Genomic DNA, 21,764 nt, shown 5'->3' with positions numbered 1-21,764 from the left:
TACAGCCAGTCAACAACTTAATAGAAACACTTGGTTATTGTGACTACACAATCAACACACAAATTAAGCAAGACACTTAAATTAATGGTAGCCCTTCTAAATATGGTATGTGAAAGTGGACTAGTCAGAAAAGAACTATAAAAAATAAAGCCAGAAAAGAATAAAAAAAGATACTCGGTTAATAACAGGCTATACAATGCCCTAGAGGAAAAACAAAAGCGAACAAAACACAACATTGTACATATTCCTTTCTCTCAAGGCCTTATTTTATTTTGGTTTTCAGATTCTGGAAGTCCCATCTTTCTTCTCTAAGGCTGGCGAGGAATGCGTAACATATTGAAGGAAGGACCTCTGAATCCTCACCATAAATTATTTTCTATATTTTATGTCACACTTCTGATAGAGTTTTAAAGAAGCCTGCAGTAAGAATGGCTCAAATGACACGTTTTTCATATACATGATGTATAACAACCCTCTGTACCGAGAGTACAGCTTTGCTGCTGTTTGCAGTGTTTATCCCATCACACACTCACAGTGGCAGGTCATTTAAAGTCTGCCTGGGTACCACAGCCCAGGCATGCCCACAGCAAACTGACTGATGCTGTCGCAGTAAAGTGCTTTCTATTTGCAGGCCCATAAGACATTTGGAGCTCAACTAATCAAAGAGCTGCTTCAGAGTGGCATGTCCTCTATCCGTACCATGAGATGACCACTTTTTTTTTTATAATAAGTACAGAAAAAGCATAATTTTAACAACTTAGGTATTGTCTCCTTTCCTCAACTACAGTCGCCTTTGTCCTTTCTGAAAAGTTTGCAACTTGCTCATTATCCTTACAATAGGAAGGTGATTCAAATTAAACATACATGACTGGCTAACCAAGGGCAAAGACATCTGACAGCACAAATCCCCAATTCTCCATTTAATGAATTAATGAATACAGAAATTAAAGATAGCAATGTTTCTTTTGTGCCTATCAAATAAGCATACTGAAAAGACAGAAAAATAGTTTCCTATTTTGATTATGTTATATAGTCCCAAATTTGCAGCAAATTAATTTCCCGAACCATCCTGGACTATGGACACATTGTCATTCCAGGCACGAAGCCAAAGAAACTGCTCCATGTCAATGTGCGTGAAGTCTGTAAATAAGAGAACCGAGTTTCAGTCCTACTTGCATCCTCTATGAAAAGCAAGTATTAGAGAGCATTGTAAGGCCAGGTCAGATGTCATGGAGAGTAAAGTAAGACTAAAAGCTTCTCAATCTTCTGTCTTACCGAGACAGCAGGACTATGCAAAGCCTCCCCACAGCAGGCTGTTTTATCAGGCCTAAAGACAATACAGTGCATCTCAGCAGGTATGTCTGAGCTGAGAAGTCACAAGAAAGGTGTCCCAGAAACTCAGAGCACTAGTGAGACATTCAAAAAAACCCAAACAAACAAACCACCAAAACACACCAAAAAACAAACCACATCAAAAAAACCCTGCCACTCAGTGAATCTTGAACAAATCTGAAATCCACCACATCCACATTAATCTCTGTTTTACTGCTTCCCACATGCACATTAAAGCCAATATTTGGATCCTTTTTGCAGGTAGGAATGGTTTCCCTCTGATGACCACCCTGCCATCCCAAAAACTGTATAACAAAACATAACTAATCCTTCTTAAGGTTTCCCCACTCCTCTCCCACAAAGAACACAGGGATAGAGACTGCCTGTATATGTAGTAGGTATACATTTGGGTATACACATGTGCAAAAAGAAAAACTCCTGACTCAACAGCCCAGTACTCCTCTGGGGTGGAAGAAAAAAAAAGTTCAATTCCCAGTACAAGTTAGAGCAGGGACTTGACGCCTATTTTACTTTGTGCGGGGAGAGTACCCATCTATTAGATTACAGGCTACTCTCACACAGGTGCCTCACTCAAAGAAATCTTTGTAATGGAAATATGTAAGCTTAGCCAAAGTTTAATGTTGTTAAATCACAGTGCTTCAAGAAGAGAGTTCTTACCATTCCCAAATTTTGTACTACATATACTCCAAGCTACAAAGTAGCCACCTATGAAAGAAAATGGTATTTGTTGAATTCAGAAACTCCCGTGTGACATATTAGAAATGAGAGGATCACAGTTTCAGTAGGACACAGGAATTGGGTACTGCAACATCATCATCTTTTTTTAAAGAACCAAAAAGAAAAAGAAAGTGGTTCTCTCACTTTTATCATGCAGACTGCTAGTGTAAACCTCTATGAACAAATGTCACAAAAGCCAATAAAATCCTAACTCATACATCAACTTTGACTTTGGCACTATAAATACAAATGTTTTGGGGGCCAGGAGGAGGAATCAAAGATGAAGAGAGATAGCTAACCTTTAATGTACTGCAGTTGCCGAGCAGGCAGTCCTGTAGCACTGGTTCATATTTTTTCATCAAAGTATCCCAGTTACGGTCACTAATAGTAAAGCTACTTTCATAGCCTGAGGTGACAGAAGAGCCGGCGGATGCTGCATCCGAGGAATCTGTAGAATATGAAAACGTTGCATCTGTATCTGCGAGAGAGACAGTCTCACAGTCCTGTAGTTTATCATTCGCTGTGGTCTCATTTTCATACTCCAAATCCTCTCTGGGCCTGGAGATGCAGTGCAAAGCTCCTGAGTACTCACAAGTCTGCGCTGTCTCCTCTGGCTTCTGCAGATTTCCTATGGTGCTGGGACGCAGAACGCGCTCAGCTTCCTCGACAGTTGACTTGCCTTCAGCATCACTTACTCCAGAGGACGAGCTCAGGGAGAGCTGTATGAAGCTGAAATTTGAACTAAAGCTATCGTGTGCACCAACAGAACAAGAAACAACATCTCTGTTTTGATATTCACAGTTGTTATTCACTTCTGTCTGATCCAAAGCATACATGTTTTGGGGCTCGCTCACTTTAGCGCCGTGGCTCTTCTGCCGCGTACAGCATACAGCAGAAACTTCTCCTTTGCTTGTTGGTGCAGCAGGGTAAACCGGTATCACCGTGTTTTCTGGACTCTTGTAACACAAAAGATTTTTACAGCTCTCTGGCATATTTCCAGCAGCAGCCAACATTGTTACCCCATTAGCGGGAACTACAGGACTATTTACAACTGAACTGCAGCGTAAGAATTCACAGTTATTTTTGTATTGTCTGCACAGAGAGCAGTTCTCAAAGTCTCCACAATACTTCCTGCCATGTTTGAGCTCTTCTAGGTTGAACAGCTTGCAGGCACCCAGGGACTGAAACTCTATCTGTCGCTGAGCTTCTGGCCTCATGTATCCAGGTCTTTTTGCCAGTTTCTTTTTATGAAGAGAGCCTGCAGGCATTAACCGCTCCTGACCATCTGAGGGAGGGGGGGAAAAAAAAAAGTCAATAAAGTGTTTCTGCAGATTTCTTGGCTTAACATATTGTAGCATCTGAAAACAATTGTTTCAGAGATGTCAAACAGCACATTGGTTTCCATTTTGACAGAAAAAAGACACTGACCATATTGCAGATAGAGGAGAAAAGTTGTTACCAGAGAACACTGTGTGTATTCATCCACTTTCTAAAGAATCTGCACCTGCTTTTAAGTGAACTCACTAACATAATCACATCCATTGGGACACAAACCCAGGTAAGATGAACCACATCATCTTCCCTATTCATAGCAATACTCTGCACACCTTCCTTCTCAATTCACTTAGCAGCACACTAAAGCACAGACTTTGTTTAAGTCTCTCTGATCCAGCTGGTAACTAAGCCCCACACAGCTGCTCGCTCACTCCCCTCCCATGGTGGGATGGGGGAAGAGAATCAGAAGGGTAAGAGTGAGAAAACTCGTGGGTTGAGATAAAGACAGTTTAACAGGTAAAGCAAAAGCCACACACACAAGCAAAGCAAGACAAGGAATTCATTCACCACTTCCCACGGGCAGGCAGGGGTTCAGCCATCTCCAGGAAAGCAGGGCTCCATCACACGTAACGGTTACTTGGGGAGACAAACACCGTAACTTTGAATGTCCCCCCCTTTCTCCTTCTTTTCCCCAATCTTTACTGCTGTGCACAGTATCATATAGCATGGAATATCCCTTTGGTCAGTTGGGGTCAGTTGTCCCGGCTGTGTCCCCTCCGAACTCCTTGCGCACCCCCAGCCTGCTCACTGAGGGGGTGGGGTGAGAAGCAGAAAAGGCCTTGGCTCTGTGTAAGCACTGCTCAACAGCAGCAAACACATCCCTGTGTTATCAGCACCGTTTTCTGCACAAATCCCAAACATAGCCCTGTACCAGCTACTATGAAAAAAATTAACTCCATCCTAGCCAAAACTATTACACTCAAAGAAATTTTGTGCATAATCTGTTGTTGCTCATGTCCAGTTTCTTGTGTTCGTATTCATGTTTTATTAGGATGAGGAAGCATTTCAGATTCTGCTTCCAGAACAGATGCGACCCTATAACGCTCCATGGCTGCATATCTGTCAATCTAATGAAATACTTTATATGTTTTCACTTAGATTTACTGTACTACCTATTGCCCAAAACATGAAGTTAAAGGAGAAGTTTTGCATGCAGGACCACCAGTCCTAGAAAACCAATGCCACCATATGCTTGCTGGTATTACTGTGGTATTAATACATTTAAGAAATGGCCTCTGTTCAATAGCTCAATTTCCCCACATATACCTTACATAGATGAAAAGATAAATCTGCTGCTTGCACAGCAGAATAGAAAGAACCAAGATAAAAAACCACAAAGAACATTAAAAGTGGGACATTAGAATGTTGTGTCTTTGTTTTCTGTACATTTCTGTAAAAAAAAAAAATAGGTAAAAGATTATATGGTGAATACTTCCAGTTTATTATGGATTTACTGCTAGTTAAAAGGTATTCCATTCTTCTGTCCTGCTTACAATCAATGGGAATACAAGCTCTGCACCATCATCCATTTTGTAACACAAAAACATATTGACCAGGCCTATTTGCCAGACTCGCCCTTCCAAGGGATGTAGTGACTACCTGAATTATGCCCTCAATTAGCTGCCCTCTACTCAATGAAACACAATCAATTGCTAGAATCTCAGGTGTTAGAAATACTCTCATCACCCACACAGTGCTCTTCAAAAACACAAGTTTCAGGAAAAAAAAAAATGGGTTTACATGCAATATATTTATTATTCATCTCTAATCACAACCCTTTATCAACTTTTACATTGAGAGATGTGCACATACTCTAAACACCTCAGCAACTTCTAACACAGGTCTCATACGCACCTCACTACAATGGCATTCTATACAAAAATTTAAGCATTAGAGCTGAAACTTCCCAGAAGACTTTTTCCACCATTCACTACACTCTCTCCAAATAACCTTCAACAAAATCAATTTATACATTTTCCACATACTAGAATAATGGCATATCTCACCATGGGATTGCAGTTAAGCTTCTGTATTCTGCTTCCTATCACCATAAATTAGAATACTCCAGCTGTCTCTTACATTCTTTTTTTGTCAGAGGAAAAAGCGTCACAGAAATCAGAAATAAAAAAGGTCACGGAGTCCATCAGCCTGTCTACTATAAAACGACAGTGAAATGCTGTACTGGGAGTAATTTAATAGAAGTCTTAACAAATAGGAACCACTCTTGGAGTAAGGGAACACAAATTGAACAAAATGTTCTTTAGAACTTAATTCTTTTAGTTTATATACAAAACAACAGCCTAAATTTGCCTTCAGCAGAAGAAATCAGTGATGCAAAAAAAAGTCATTCTAACACTGGATATACGTTATCGTTATACAAAGGCTCATCTGTAAAAATGGAAAAGGTTCTTTCATTTAATTAAAATCAGTTTAAAATTGATCTCACTAAATCACTATGAATTTCTAAAGCAGACAATTACAGCTCTTTAAACATCAAATTTAAACTAAGCTAATGCAAGTAAGGTTTAAATTGGCCAAAGTGTTAGATATTTGCACCACGTGAACCGGATGCAATTCTAAAAATTATTGGAGCCAGCGCGGTACAATTCCAGCATCCTGAACTAGTCCACACAAAACCCACATATCTCCACGCTCCTCCCCACGTTTGCAGGTAACCCTCTAGACAGGTTTACCATTCAGCTCCTTTACGGACTCCAGGTGTGCCTCCTGGCAAGTCCAGCACCACAAGTCCCTCACCTGGCTACCAGAGCGGCACCACTGCCTGAATTACGCTCCAGATTATAGTCCAAGCCACGAGCAGTTCAGAGGATGCTACAAGGAGCGGGCTGCAGGGCCTTAGCCCCAGCGTGGCTGCACCTGAGCACAAGGGCAGAGAAGGAGCAGACAGACACAGAGCTGGGACCAGCACCTCAACACGAACACCCACGCCTTCCCCAAAGGATAAGGGGGGGGGAGGAGGCAGCCACAGCCTGACCAGATAGAGAGCAGTCGTACTGCCCTCAGCCTTCACAAAATCCAGCCAGGATGTTGCTATGGCTTTGGGTATACTGTTTGTGCACTGTTTACCCTTCTGCAGTGTCCCTTTTCTTAAGATTAGAATCATTTTAGTTGTTTATCACCACATATCTGAAATTTAGTTACAAAGACTTTGTTTTTCTGCATAGTCTTCCAACCATAGTTTGCTTTGTCTGCACATCAGATACAGAAGCTACACTGAACCAATTCAGCTAGCTTGTTAAAAAAAAGACAGGGCTCAATTTTTTCTTATAATTCCCTCAGTTTCAAACATGTCAGATAACTGATGGCAATTAACTACAAGACTATCAAATTGTACCTTGGAACACTGTGAAACAACTGAAGGTGATTAAAAAAAACCCCTACATTACAGTGTGTCATGCATTGTATGAGACATGCACTTAGAAAAAGAAAAAAGTCACAAATGGAAGAATGGCCTTTCAATTCTAATATTACTTTAAAAAAATTATCCTTTAAAAAATATTACAATCCTAGAAGATAATACAATGTATATTCTAATATCGGATTATGTGCAAATTGCTTCAAATCCAAATTATGAGTGCTCAGAAATAACTTAATTATAGCAACCCTTTCACCATAACAATCTTTCCTGATGAGCAATATTTCATGAAAACTAACAGCTTAAAGCCAGAGCATAGGAGTGGGGGTAAGCCTATTGCTCTGAAGCAAGGCATGACCAGCAATGCTGTTCATGCCCTACCATGTTCTCAGTTGCACCCATAAGATGAAAGAGAGAGAGGTGAAGCCAAAGAGCGTTTCCCACTGATGGAAAAAGCCCGTTCTCTTGTACCCAGCCTGATGCTAAAGGACAGCAGAACAGTCGTCTAATTTATTTTAGATAATTAGTCTTTGTTTTCAGTCATAAAAGTGGCAGTTCAGTCTTTTGATCAAACACTCTAGTAGCATCTGCAGATGGACAGGAGTAACTGCCTCACATTTTTGTGAAGTCCACTAGGATTTTATGGATTGGTACAGAAACTCTGAAGCAATCACCTCCCCACCCCTGCTTTAAACACACAATGCAGAATGCTTGCAAGCTCATTAACTTCTCCCTGAAAGTAAGCAAGAGATTATATATGCAGTTTTAAAGAGAGTTCAACTATCTGAATACACCTATATTACCCACAGTTGATTTTTATTGGAATAATAAATTCACCTTCAGAGCATTTGTGGGTGGTAACTGTGGTGTGGAGGAAAAGATACTTGCTAATATTCAAAGCCAACTATCAAAGCACTGCTCCAAGCAATTTCTGTAGTGCTGCTTTTGTTAAGGAAGCCTTAAACACCTGCATTAAACTGTACACAAACAAAGTAAGTGAGATGAAAATATTTATTATTTACAGACACACACACACAAATGTTTAACCTATCAGTAACAAAAATGAACCATTCTCGGGACATGACAATAACCATTACTGTTCAGTTCCTACATCAAAAATATGTAAAATGTTGCAGGTTCCTAATTAGTTACATTTTGACTCATTTGTTGAATTTCAAAGATACCACAAAATATTCAAAAGAAGATGGCACTGATCTCAACACAGCCTATGTTAAAACAAACCAGTACCATCTCTTCATACATGTAAGCTTTCAAAGAAACTTTCTTTTCAATAAAGATTTTTATAACTCTAAAATGCAAAAGTCTCATTCAGCTTTTTCATCTTATTTACTGAATGTTAACTATACTTCGATTTATCTAGCATTTTGTAAAGTGTATCTATAGAAGACAAGCAACAGCTGAGCTACATTAAATTTGATACCATTTACAAATTATTTCCTCACCAAGGGCTCCTGTGGTTTCTAAGGTTGCAGGCTGGGTTCAGTTATTCAACTGTTAAATTTGCAAGACGTCACGTACAAAATCATCTCTGAAGTAATTAAATGCATTTTAGTTTCTATTCTTCATTTAAAAAACCACCTCAAAGAATCGTGCATTTTAGAAGTCAGAGTGGTCTTCCTTAGCCAGTGTTTAAATAATTGTATTTATTGATGCATTCCCATAACACGCATGTCATTGAGTTGTTACATTTGAGCCACTTACCTCCTTAATGCCACAATGCATGTTAAGTCATTTGATGAAATTGCAGCACCTCTCTCTAGAGTAAGAATCACGTTAGCTGATACCAGTTTCAATATGCCCATCAATTTTTCTCCTCAAGAAAAAAAAAGCATTGTAAACCCGGCTTTGCCTTAACACTAAGAAAGAAAAAAAAAGTCTTTATTAAGAAGCAAGCTGGTAAATATCAAACACTTCCCATGTCAGTAACAATTGCCTGTTTAGTCAGGAGGAGTAAGAGAAGCACCCCTCTCCTTAATTACATATTATAATTGTGTTTGATACTACTAACACTTTAAAACACATCTGCATCCATCAGTATTCAGCAGTGCATTGACTACGCACAAAAGCAGGCTTTTATCTCAAGCAAATGCCTTGCTAAATCAGGGCCTAAGCGCCTTGATGTGACAAAAAGAACAGAAATATGCCTTTCTGATCTTTTTAAATTTAAAAATATAATAAGTATCCAGCTTGTGAAAGCACGCAGTTGCACCATGAAGGCCTATTTGATAACTAATCAACACCCTATGGCTGGCATCCTGAGACCCAAGGCTTGGCTATTATAGAAAATTGCATTTCTCTAAGCTGAATGAAAATTACACCACCCAACTTCTTCACCGCAGCATTAAAAGGAACTCATTTTGTTGGCCACAAAAGTGAGTGGCCAGATTCACTCTGAAACAGCCAGGTGACTCTGTGCTGTCTCAGTAAAGCAGGACCACTTAGATAGCATGATACTGTCAAAAAATGACATTTCTACTCTTCATTTTTCAGTATGATCAGCTACTGTTACAAAAGTCACAAGCACAAAAGAAAAAAGCAGCCAGGGAAGCCCAAGACCTTTGCAATAAACTTCAGCATAATCCTGTTACAGACACTTCTCACGCATCTCGTTACTACATCTCAGATTCAAAATTCATCTCTGGTTGATGAGCCTCAACCCAATCAGTCTCCAAACCTCCTTATACAGCTCACTCATTTCACCCAACCCACTGCTATCAGCGTAGGCTAGTTGGAACTTCCAGACTCACATAATCAACCACTTAATGTAACAGTTACCTTTTGAGGTTCCCCAGTCATCACTTACCCTACATCCAGCTCTGCAATCCATCCCATGGACCACCTGATGGGACAACAAAACACCCTGCTGGAGAACACAAGCAGGTCTGGGAAAACATAGCAGCACTGGGTGCCCTCAGCACACTCAATAACAGAAGACACCTAACTTCCCTACAAATATGCAGCCCAATTTGTTTTAAACCTGTGAGTAAAATTCTTTTTAACTTATAGTTAAATAATTCAGAATAATTTATTCACTTTCCAAAGACACAGGAGGACACACAAGTTGCAAGCCTACAGTGAATACTCACAATAGATAACCAATGCTTATTTCTGGAGCTTGGGGTGGGGGGGAGGGGGTTAAAGTTTGGTGTTTTTTTTCCTTTCTTGGAAAAAAAAAAAAAAACAAACCACATTTGTTCCCAGTTTCAGTGTAAAAGTCTGTAGAGGCAGTCCATGCAAATGTCTCAAGCAGAGATAACGCTCTGGTTCTTTCAGTCAAGGTCTGAAAACAGCTTTAAACATCACACAGATATAGGAGATTGAGGATTTTGTGTAGAAACTGAAGTTTGGTTAGGTCCTAAATTAATTGTCAAACAACACTTAAAGGGTTTGAAGTCATATCCCATAAAAGTATTTCACCAAACATGCATGTAATTATGAAATTAGTACACAGCAGTCCTTTTCAAGAATGGTCTATTTAACACACCACACTTCTCTTTCATCACTCTGTCTCCAGAGTGACAGCGTGGATTCCCACTACTTCTGCTCAGTCAGACCATCTACAGCAAGACTCTAATATAAAACTCATCGGGGGGGAGGGGAGAGAGGAATGAAAAAGAGTGAAGTGTGAGAGCACATTGACAGCAGTCAATTTCTAATTCAAGCACAGTTTGAGTGCTCCAGCTTGGAGATTTGAATTTTTAATTTCACCAAGAGAGTGGGTTCCAAATTAAGCATCTGATGCACAGTCAGTCTGAAACCAGAATTGAGTTTACTGAAATAGAAAGTAATTTTCTCTTAACAGCTCAGTAGTGATCACATATAATGAAAATAAAACAACGTGGCAGTTCCTATATTGCCAAGGGTAAGGAGTCAGAAAGCTTTTAGCTTTACAATTTAATATCCAAGTCCCAGGACAAATGCTCCTCCTTTGCCTGCTAAAGGAAGTTTACCTTACAGCCCCAGTCAGGCTGTCAGGACGCGATGTCAATGCTGTCTAAACAACAATGGAGATGGAATGGAGCTCCAGACATCAAGAAAGCTGAGCAACAACTTCCCACAGAAAGCAAAGCACCTCGGGATGCAGCTTAAATACAAGATACTGCAAAAGCCAGGCATATACACAAATTGCAGTTGCAACACCACATGGGGCACAGAGCCCACCTGTAGCAAGAAGGCAGGTAAATGAGCAGCACTGGCCCCTCTCCCCCAAAAAAGAAAGTCTCAGGGCTCTGCATGAACCCCTGCGACTCTTTATGCTCCCACAAAGTTTCTGTACTCTGGTACTCTCTGCTCTTTGCAGCAGTGACTGTGGGGATTGTGCTCTTGCTGACTGACAATAAGTCGCCGCTCTGAGTGGCAAAATCAAGATTCTCAGCTGAACCCACGAGGTACAGACTGCAGCACTGCTCTCCTATCCCCAACAGCTACAAAGACAACTTCAGTAAGTCCTTGCTAAAGACCAGCAGATCAGTCTAAAGACCAGACTCTGCATCATCAGTCTGTAGATATTATAGCCTGCAAGGGGTCGACCTCCACATCCTAGCAAGCCAAGTGCAGTTCCCTTAGAGACCTAAGCAGGAAAGATACATGTCATATCCCTTTTGAGATCTTTGGTGAGAACACAGCTTGACCTTTACAACCCTTACCCAAGGCTGTAGACAGACAAAACTGAAGTTAGAAGTTTTACTGGGCCTGAGAAGACAAAAGTGAAGACATCATTTATATCCTCTCTCTCCCCAGCATAGAGGAGAAGAGTAGATGGCTCAGGTGAAATTCTGAAATTATCTTATGAACAAGCTATGGAAGAAGTACTATAGCAGATATTGCTGAAACTGCAGCAGAACACTAACCGCAGGCACAAACAACTCTCTTCTAGCAGAAATCACAGATCCTTCTAAATAAGGTGGGACAGAAGTCACTCTGTCCAGAGGAAGTTAGATATCAAAAAAACAAAAACAAAAAAAAACATTCCAGGAAAGAATATAGTTTCTCTCTAGAAGGTAACTGCATTGCATTACAGAATTTTGCAGATGTGCCAGCACAGAGCAATGATGGCAATTGATGTGGAATTACCCCATGGGCCTCACACCGGGACTGGATCAAGAGGACCAAGCCCTGTCTTCACGCAGATTGGAAAGCCACGCCCATTAGAGGCAGACAAGGATCAGGGGTACAAGTCAAGCAGCAGCCACCCAGACTCCGTGCCAAAGGAGGGCATCATCAACACCAACAGATCTACTCTGTCATTCACTCACTTTTGTCACCATCCAAACTCTGCTGATACCAATGCTGCACATGCTTTCCACTGCTCCCATCAAACCCTGCCTTTTTTTCCACCAACTTCTCTTCTTGGTCCCCAACTAGTTCTCACGAACTGATTGCTCATTTCTCTTCAAGCAAGTGAAAGAGACAGTTGTACCAGAAATCTTTCCCATTGCTGCTCTGGACCTTTGACTGAACTCTGCATGGGTCACACTTAATGCTACACAGTTCAGAGTGATAATCATCCACGAAGTTCCAAACAATGTTCATAGCCACACAGAGATACTCTCTTCCCCAATATCACTCCAGAATACCACCTCTTTGGTCCTTTTTGGTTTATCCTTTCTGTCACAACCCCAACAAGCACAACACTCCCCTCACATCACCAAACAAGCATGTCTCAACTTACCTCCAAAAATCCTCCTTGCACGAGCTTCTAGGCCCCCCAGTTCACCGTTTCTCTCAGACCACCCCATCTCCTCCCAGGTAGAGAGCCTTCCTGCTTCACACTCCCCATCAGCAGGGCTAAGAAGTTTCTATGTTTCTCCAGGTGCATTTAAAAGGAGCCCAACCCCACTTCAGCTGTATTCACTGATTTCATTGCTTGCCTCCAGGTGCTCAGCCTTTTGGCTACCAGTTTTCAGGGCTCCTGCTATGTCTTTCACAGCACACACATAGTTTGTATGAGCAACTAAACCAAATCCCACTCTAAAGACACAGTGGCTCCATTCATCCCTTTGAGATCATCTCAATAAAAACACTCTTGTAAGAGCTTCTTTGCCATGACTGTAAATCACTGCTATTCACATCTAGGAAATCAAGACAATTACCTGCCACAATTTACTCTGACAGTCTCCCTGGGCTAACATATATTAGCTAATAATACAGGTTAGGCTTATTAACATATGCCTATGATGCTTAACAAAAGCATGGATTTTTGCCAGAGGTGTTTTTTTTTTAAATTTATTTCTGTCACATGCTATTTGTAATTCACTTATGTACTCCTACCTAACTACAAGGCCATAAGATCTGCCACCTTTCATTGAACCTTACCTGCCTGCTTTTATCACCCAGGTAAATTAAAGCACAGTATTAATAATCTTCAAAGAAGTTGTACCCTTACATGAGATGGTTTGCAGATGTTTCTTGGGTGCCAAGGACTCTGTGTGATACTGTAATGAAACAAAGTCTTAAGCAAAATACTTCAAGTTAAAAAATAATGAGAAGTAAATGCAAAAAAGTCAGACCGACCTTTCAAAAATATTCTCTATATTAAAAGAAGATTATCTTGAGTAAGCCAATGAAACTCTTTTTCAGGTCAACAAATTCTGGATTCAGCTTAGCATTTTAAATGAATAAAAAAAGGTGCAGATTTTACCATATGGTGTTAAACACACACCTGAAAAGATCTGCTTCAGTAACAAAAAACTTGGCAGAAGAAAACTTTGAGTATCATTCAAATTGTTTTCCAGAATAAATATAGATCGTTAACTCATTATTTCCAATACTTACTTTTTTTTTTGATTTATTACTTACTTTAGAAAACCTGAATTCAGAACCCAGGATTAGCAGGATCCTGTGCAAGGCAGCTCACATTCATCTATTCCTTTCAGTTGTATGGGACAGGCCCCAGTGTAGCCAAAAAGAAAGGCCTGTAACGAAGGCCTGCTTATATTATACATAATAAGAAAATGTAGCCAAGAAGAAAGGCCTGTAATGAAGGCCTACTTGTATTATAGGTGATAAGAAACTCTTCATTATTACTTTAGGTAGAAGGCTAACAATTCTTAGAATGAGCAGCTGCTACACATCATGAGAAAAAGGAGGAGCTACAAGACACTTCTAGGTCCTTATGTACATACTTTTCAGAAAGGGAGGACATTAATTGCCTCCAGCAGCATCCTTATCTTGCTGAGGCGTATAGCAAACAATTACCAACACCGAAATATTGAGAAACTAGGGGAAAGGTAATTTGGGCCAGGGTCCCCACGACCACCGACTCATAAGCCCCCTACCCAAATTATCCCACCTACTCAAAAGATAGAGGCGGAGAAAGGAACTGAGCATGCGTTCTAGTTTGCATACTAGGCGAAGAAATATGAACCAATTATTGTAACGGGGAGTGTACCACTTTGTAACATTTCTGTCTAAATATGACAAGAGAACCAGCATTAGGTGTGCCTGATTACAGGAACTATCCTCCTGACACCCAGCGCTGCAATAAAGGAAATGCCTGCTTCTTAATGCTAAATTGGTGTTAAGGAGTTTTCTTTCATTCCCGAATTTCGGTGACACCAGGGTAGTGTTAGTGTAATAGCAGCAGGGGATTTCTTCCCCTGCTTCTTTCAGGTTTACACGTAGTACTCCTGACAAATCACGTATTACTAAGAAGTAGCAGACAACTCCTGTAGCTTCCTTTCAAGGAAAGCAATGTGTTTTCAGAGACATTTGATCTCATCAGTCCTGAGGTACAGCAGTAATCTGATGCATTAGTTTGTGGTTAAAGCAGACCACGTGAGAAGCTACACAACTTACCCAAGTCACAATGCTTGCCCAAGACAGAACTAAGGACTTACACAGGACTCCTGAAACACAGCTAGAAAATAAACATTTTAATGATAAGAATACACCTAAGGCTTTGTACCTTTAGAACTCCTGCTTTCATTGAAAGGACTGGAGATTTAAAAAGCAGCTTTTAGATAGAATTTTATCTTAATATTCTCAAAACTATCAAACCTTGGAGTCATGGGTCACCCCCCCTAGGCAGATCCTACAATAATGTTATTCCATGTGGGATTCTGTACAGTGAAGTTTCATTGGAAGCTTCAGGTTTAACTTACATTTTCACCGGAAATTTGAAGCAAATACAAACATTGTATTTAGATGACTCCTTATCTATAATATGACTTGTGCCTGCCTATGTTTTTGTTCTCCAAATCTAAATAAGTCTATAATAATCCACAGATCTGATACAAGAAAGTATATTTATAAAATATCTATGCCAAGTAAATCCACTAGGATAGTTCACCAGCAGATGTTCATTGACAGGCTCCTTTAATTCCTGACTGAAACAGTGCTACCTTTAAGCTGGAAGCCTTTTAAATCCTCTACTGACTATGGGGAAAGGAAAACTCACAGTATTTTGAAGATACTTGCAAGTTTCACAACCTAAAAAGCATCCTCTTCCTCCAGCCCTCAGTGAGCAGGAACATCTTGCATGAACAGCCTTATAAAAACAAAGAGGTGCCAATAAAACTGAGAGAGATACTGAGAAGACATGTGGATTTTCATTTCTGTACAAGAAAAGTGTCCTAATGCTTTACTGAACAAAAACATATGAAACGTCTTAAACTTAAATTACCTTAAAGTCTGATTCACAAGCAAGGACTTCTGTACCAAAGAAAGCCATGAAGACAGAATTAAAGACATCTTTAAGGTTAGAATGCCCTCTTTGGGTATAAAGATATATTTGCAGCGACAGTAAATTTCAGCAAATACAGTGCTGTTTTATGCTGTAGGGAGGAAAGTAAATCAAAGAACGCCAAGTGTGCCACTCAAATTTTTAATGACGTTATAAATGGCATCCGATTACCCTCTACTAGCAACACCATTCCTAAGACACTACATACCAATAGTGAGGGTAACAGCAATCCATGCGCAGCAGCGTGCAGGGGTAGGACAAGAAAGAGATGGGCATAACTTAAAACAAGAGAGGTTCAGACAGGATATAGAGAAAAATGTTTTCACTCTGAGGGCAGCCAAGCAATGGAGCAGGCTGCCCAGAGAGGCTGTGCAGTCCTTGGAGGTTTTCAAGGCCTAACAGGATAAAGCCCTGAGCAACCTGGTCCAGCCTCAGAGTCAGCCCTGCTTTGAGCAGGGAGTTGGACCAGAGGCCTCCTGAGGTGCTCTCCAACCTGAACTATCCTATCATACCTCTAAGCTTTAAATACAAGTCTCAGGATTTGCAGTATTCCACTAGTTATCTATAACACAACAAAAGTTCAAGAGTTTCATCGGTGAACATGCATCCAACTTTGCAAGAAAGCAATTTATCTGATTTAACTCCGCAAAGGGGTCACAAGGATGTTAGTAAACAATAGTTTCATCACATCCTGGAACCTGGAAACAGCTGATTTTTTATGGCCAAAATTAAGAATAACGTTCAGTACTTGAAATAAATAGGTTCTTAACCAGCATTTAAGGATCCAGCATCCACACACACAGAAATCACAAGCTTCAATGATGGTCAGTGCCTTAAGCAAGACAGTAAGGCATAACAACATAGAAACTCCTATTGTTCCACAGCAGCAGACCTTTAGTAGTTAGCTGGTGATTAAATGATGCTCATGAGCATCACTTAAATGTCACTTTGATCTACTGCAATTATTTCACAAAATGTTTATTACTGAGGCTTTTTTATTGGGTGTACAAACATTGCAGAGTATTTCTCTCAAGGCATTATTCAGTTTGCGACACTAAAACGTATTTTGATACTATTTCCTAGGCTGCTTGCCAACTGGGGGACAAGATGGAGCCGTCTGCTAGACTGTAACTGTCTGAAGACACTTGCCTTTCAAAAACATAATCCCTTAAATGGTGCGAAGAGCATTACAGACACACACACACCCCCTAACATCACCTCCGAACAGCTGCAACAAAACCTGCCTCTCACACAAGTCTCGGCAAAGGAAGGAGGAAGACCACTGCTGCCCGGGGAACGCTGCCTCTGAGCATGGAAAAAGGCAAACCTGCATACTCTGCCACACAGCTCTATCAGGCAGCTGTAACTGTGCTGCAGATGCGTATGTTATGTATAACTGAGTGCACAAATACAGTTACTTCTGTATCTCCTCTTTCTTGGTTTTATTTAGAATTTGAGGGATTTCTAGGGCTGGTCTCTTTCTTCTTCCACTACATTGCAATGTTGGTGTTTAAAATATGTAGACAGGCTGCTACACAGAATTCCTTAGAATAGCCCTAAGCTGTCCTCTGCATTGTCTTTACCTGTTCTGTTCGGGTTTATATTATTATTACTACTATTATTATTCCCAAGTTAGCTCCCTGCATTGTAATCCTCCTTTTAAAAACTTTTATATTATGGTTTTCAAGCCACTAGAGATGTTTTTAGACAGTTAACATGTAGAACAACTGCTCCTACGAAGAGACCTGGAAGAAACACAGCAATCCCATGTACTTCTCATATGGTTTGCACTGAACAGTCATACTGTGCTTTCAGTATTAAAACCACAGCCACTCTGAAGTTGCTATGACCACACTTAACACCCAGGCTTCCAACTTAACGGCCAGGCAAAGCGCACAGTTTCACTAAGACCTGGCAGCACAGAAAGCAGTAGCATAAGAAATGTGTGTGTCCAGATCCAGCGGAAAGGTGTGGGCTCTCATCAAGAAATTCAGCGCCACACCAAGCTCACCAGAAACACAGCAAAAATGTTGCTACACACTGTTATCACTAGTTATAACAAAGTTAAATTATTTAAAAATGATACGAAATTAATTCAGAAAGCGAGTGGCATCAATATACACAGCCTATCCAACTCAAAGATGAAAAAACCTTACTAGCTGCGCTCTAAGGGGTAAACGGAAGGCCTTGAACAAGAACAGGGCAAGCCAGCAGATTTCGCAAAGGACGCTTGGAAGTCCTATGGGTTGTTCTTCCCAAAACAGCAACATTGGTTATTAGTTTCTAGTCCTACCTCATACAGAAAAAGACGATAACAAATGTACTTCTGACAAACTAAGCATCACAACTATACTCAAGGCAGGCATAGAACATCTTGGCTAACATGAAATGGTTCCTAACTTGGCCCTGAAGCAGATGATCCCATGGAAAATTCTGTCATTGGCAAAAGCTGGTGCCATAGCAGGAAAATTCTCAGTCTGATAAAAGAACAAATACCTTACTGCTAGTGCTCACTGCATACAAAGGAAGAAGCAGGAGTTGGTCTTTTCTTACCTTACAGCAACCTGAGACCCCCCTGACAAAGCAGGATTCCCCCCCGTCTTCATTCTCACAGGAAGCAGCCAGCCAGCTCAGGGGGAACCATTAACTGGAGCAGCCCTTCTCATGGCCAAGTCTGTACAAGACCCTGGCAGACCAAAAGCATAAGAACGCTACAGCAGCTGTCTCACCATGACCACGTTCAGGTTTCCCAGCAAAAAGGGAAACACAATACCTGTTGATTATTAACTAGTTTGGGAGCAAAAACACATGGAGAATCAGCTGCACTGGTGCTGCACTCCAGGCAATAGCAACCAGGCCCTTCTCACACAATTTCAACACAGGTGTCTCAAGATTTTCACCAGTCTAAGCAAATAAAAGCATATTGCTCTCCTGAACAGGGGCTCTGGCTGGATGGGAGCAAAGTTACATGGTGCCCTGCCAAAACGCTGCTGCCTCACCGCAGTGGTAGCACAGCCTGGGACCATCCAGGGTGTCCGAGAGCAGCTCGTGCCCCACATTGCTGCTGATGCACAGATGTCGGCACTCCTTCTGTGTCACTTCCACTGGGGACACGGCAACCACAAGGATGTTAAAATTAAGGAAATCTTGCTACAGCAATGTAAAACACCACCAAACCCAGGAGCTGGCTGTCCCAGTCTCTCAAGATTGGTGTGCCTACCACTTCTTCAAGAGTGGAGCTCGGAACACAACACATCCACAGCTCAGCTCCTGCTGAGATCACAGCCTGAGCTATTAGTGCAAATACTGACAGGTTAATGCACTGCTCAATAAATGGGAACAGCCAAGCCCCAGCAAACAGCTGTGCTGCCCATTCCCCCCATCGCCTAGGTCTCCACGGGCCATTAGCAACAGGAAGCACCTGGACTTTAGCCCAGCACATGAAATTCAACCTCATCCCTGGCTCAGTAGCCAAATCCCTAACAGAGAAGCAAAAGCTCTTGTCCCCAAAAGCATGCTCTCCAACAAGAGGGGAAAACAAGCCCTTTCTCATATGATCAGCTTAGCCCCTGCAACAAAAAGATATTTTACGGGGCTGAAGCTGCCTGGATTTACCACACTGAACAGGCTCAGTGATGGTCCTTCCTTGGAACTTTGGGGTGCTTCGCTGAAGTAAAACATTTGTGGGAGGGGGAACGACCAGAGCACAAGAATGAGATAGCCATACCATAGGAAAAAAGCCTGTGGCATTTGGCCTTGCAAGTAGTCTCCACCAGCACCACTCCAGGTGCCTTCGTATCTGCTGTAGTGATAATCTATAGAACTGATATGTCTGTGGAAAGGATGCTTACCTTCCTATCTTTAAAGATGGGAAACAAAATACTCGCAGTATCCAACTAAAACTGCAAGAAGGCAGCTTACTAGCAAGGAAGAAACTGTCTTTCCACTTCCCAAGCTCTCTAGAGACTCTATGGCTTTCCAAAAACAAACCAAAAAGATCCTATGAATGGTTTCCTTCAATGCTCAAAACATATTTTTGAGACCCAAAGGCCTGACTGCTGATTTAAACTCAAAGTGCCACCAGAAAGATGAGCTGAGCTAGGGACTACTCTGCTCACCCCATCAATCAGCAGAGTCGTGAAACCATTGTCAAACTTCATTATCTACAGGCACATTGAAAACATCTCTATCCTTTCATTCTAATTTTCCATTGTTATTATGCAGAATTTAGCAAGGTCCTTAAAAGCTACACCGATGCCGCATGCCTCACCTTACACAGACCTGGAGACTTGCAAAACAATTCAGAAAATCTAATGAAACTAATTCCCAGTTCCTGCCCCTCCCATAGATACTCCCTTTCATTCTTACTCGGTTTTACAATACTTAATATCAACCTCTTGACTTTTTGCTCCGCAGGTTGCCTCAAAGTCGCTCTACTAAGAGATTTTCCTCTGTAACGGTTTCCTGCCCCACTGACCTCTCAGCCCGGCAAAAGAAACCTTTCAAATGGAGTTCACTAAAGCCCTCCAACCAACCAACTCTTCTGCCACTGCAGAGAACAGGGAAAGTCCACACACATCACATTCATTCTGCTCTTAGTTTCAAGCAGCCACTTCTCCCATGCAGCTCTTTTCCAAGGAGATTTTATCATCTGACCATACATACACTGTTACATTCGCAGTTCTGACTCGGGTGCTGTTTGATCCAATCTATAAACACAGGTAATGCATACACCTTTGAAATGAAAGGAGCTAGCCAAGCACTATTAAGAAAATACCTTTTCCATTTTCCATCCCTAAATCTGAGTACACAGCTGTTTTTATGGAGTAAATATTTACTTTTCAAGATAAAAATCTAGATTTTTTTTTTTATTTTTTACACTTCTTGTTACAAATAAACATATTGACAGAAGTCAATTGTCTAGTTACTCTGTTCTCTTTGACTCTGACACCAGGGTTACACAACTAACACCTATTTGTAAGGCAGCAAGAGAGGAAGGAAAGGAAGGAGGGGGTGAGAAAGAATAGAAAGTGCCACCAATCATACTCATTAGGCAGCAGGGTCCCAATTAGTAATTTATCACACAGAGATAATAAGCAATATGCTGGAAGGAAGCGTGGCTATAAGATGAAGGAGGGTCTGAAACAGAGAGTGCAGCATTGTACAGCATACAAAGGGGAGGCAGAATCCAAATTCTGCGTGCCCCAAAGGAATCGCACTGAACAAAGAAACCCTACTCGAGGCAAGCACATGATCTCACTGCTCTGTCTGCAGACTTCAGATTAGTCATTAAGCCACTTTAAATTCTCAGCATCCGTAAATAGGGAAGTAACTCCACATCAATAGCTAATTCAATTTCCATACAGAAAACTGATGTTTAACAAACAAAGTATGTCCATAGCGGATCTCAGCTTCCACAGCAGCAGTAGCTAGGAGGCTTGATAAAGAAACATTTCTCCCTGAAAGCATTTTTCAGGTGAGCAGTTAGTGGGATCTGTGCCTATATGCTAGAAGAGAAGAAAAAAAGAAAATGAAATGGAGTGTTAAATAGTTAACATTACACAGAATTAAGTAAACACCTCCAAATAAGGATACTACCCTGCTTAACACAGGCACAGTAGCCTTTGTTCAGTGCCAGAGGGCCAAGTTTTTCCTCAGTGACTGCTGATTTACAAAGGGCACATTCATCCCCAATACATAAGGGTTTTGCAGCAGTTTTCCTTCAAGAATATTGAATAGTATTACAACATACCCTCGGCTCAATCCTAATCTAAGTGACACAGTGTGAAAGGGCTGCTCTCTGGAAAAAGACACAAGATGCTAAGGATGAACTTGGAAATCGCTATGGCAACTCCACAGGTTCCTTTCTGTTCACCTTGGAGGCCAACACTCCAAAGGAGGTAAGAAAACCCCCTTCCACATGAGTCGTTAATATGCATCATGGCTGAAACAAGAAGAGGCCACAGCCTGTCTGCAGCTCAGTTAGAAGTTTTGCTCGAGGAAACCCAATGCTAAAATGAAGAAAAAAAAAAAAAAAATCCTAATTCCTGATGAGCGCTTGGGAGGTGTTACACACTCCAGTAAATCTCATTTGAAAGGTCAGGTGGTTCAGTAGCTGTCAGAGGCCCAAGTTACGGTGAGCAAAAAAAGCCTAACCGAGTGTGCCTAATTTGTGAACAAAGTCAGAATTAACCTTTAGGGTTTTTGCTTTTGTGAGAACAAAACATTGTTTGCAGTGCTTTCTGTCTTCCTGTTCGTCACAATTAATTTATCCTGGTG

The 21,764-nt window shown here is 41.1% G+C and overlaps 1 protein-coding gene across 11 annotated transcripts in view; it reads right to left on the bottom strand.

Moving 5' to 3' along the window:
* Window positions 1-21,764, bottom strand: part of DISC1 (DISC1 scaffold protein) — a 208,207-nt gene that overhangs the window by 184,299 nt on the left and 2,144 nt on the right. For 5 of the 11 annotated variants that reach the window (XM_054821736.1, XM_054821737.1, XM_054821746.1 and 2 more), the window contains exon 2: window positions 2,370-3,355. In XM_054821736.1, the coding sequence (XP_054677711.1) occupies window positions 2,370-3,355 (986 nt within the window). Of the gene's footprint in view, window positions 1-2,369; window positions 3,356-7,618; window positions 7,722-8,503; window positions 8,753-13,600; window positions 13,644-18,038; window positions 18,240-19,879; window positions 20,006-21,764 lie in introns of those variants that run through there. The other 6 variants (XM_054821745.1, XM_054821743.1, XM_054821739.1 and 3 more) reach the window with 6 other exon arrangements.

This window comes from Grus americana, chromosome 3, assembly GCF_028858705.1.
Source record: "Grus americana isolate bGruAme1 chromosome 3, bGruAme1.mat, whole genome shotgun sequence".
NCBI lineage: Eukaryota > Metazoa > Chordata > Aves > Gruiformes > Gruidae > Grus > Grus americana.
This window is presented reverse-complemented; position numbering and strand designations above follow the sequence as displayed.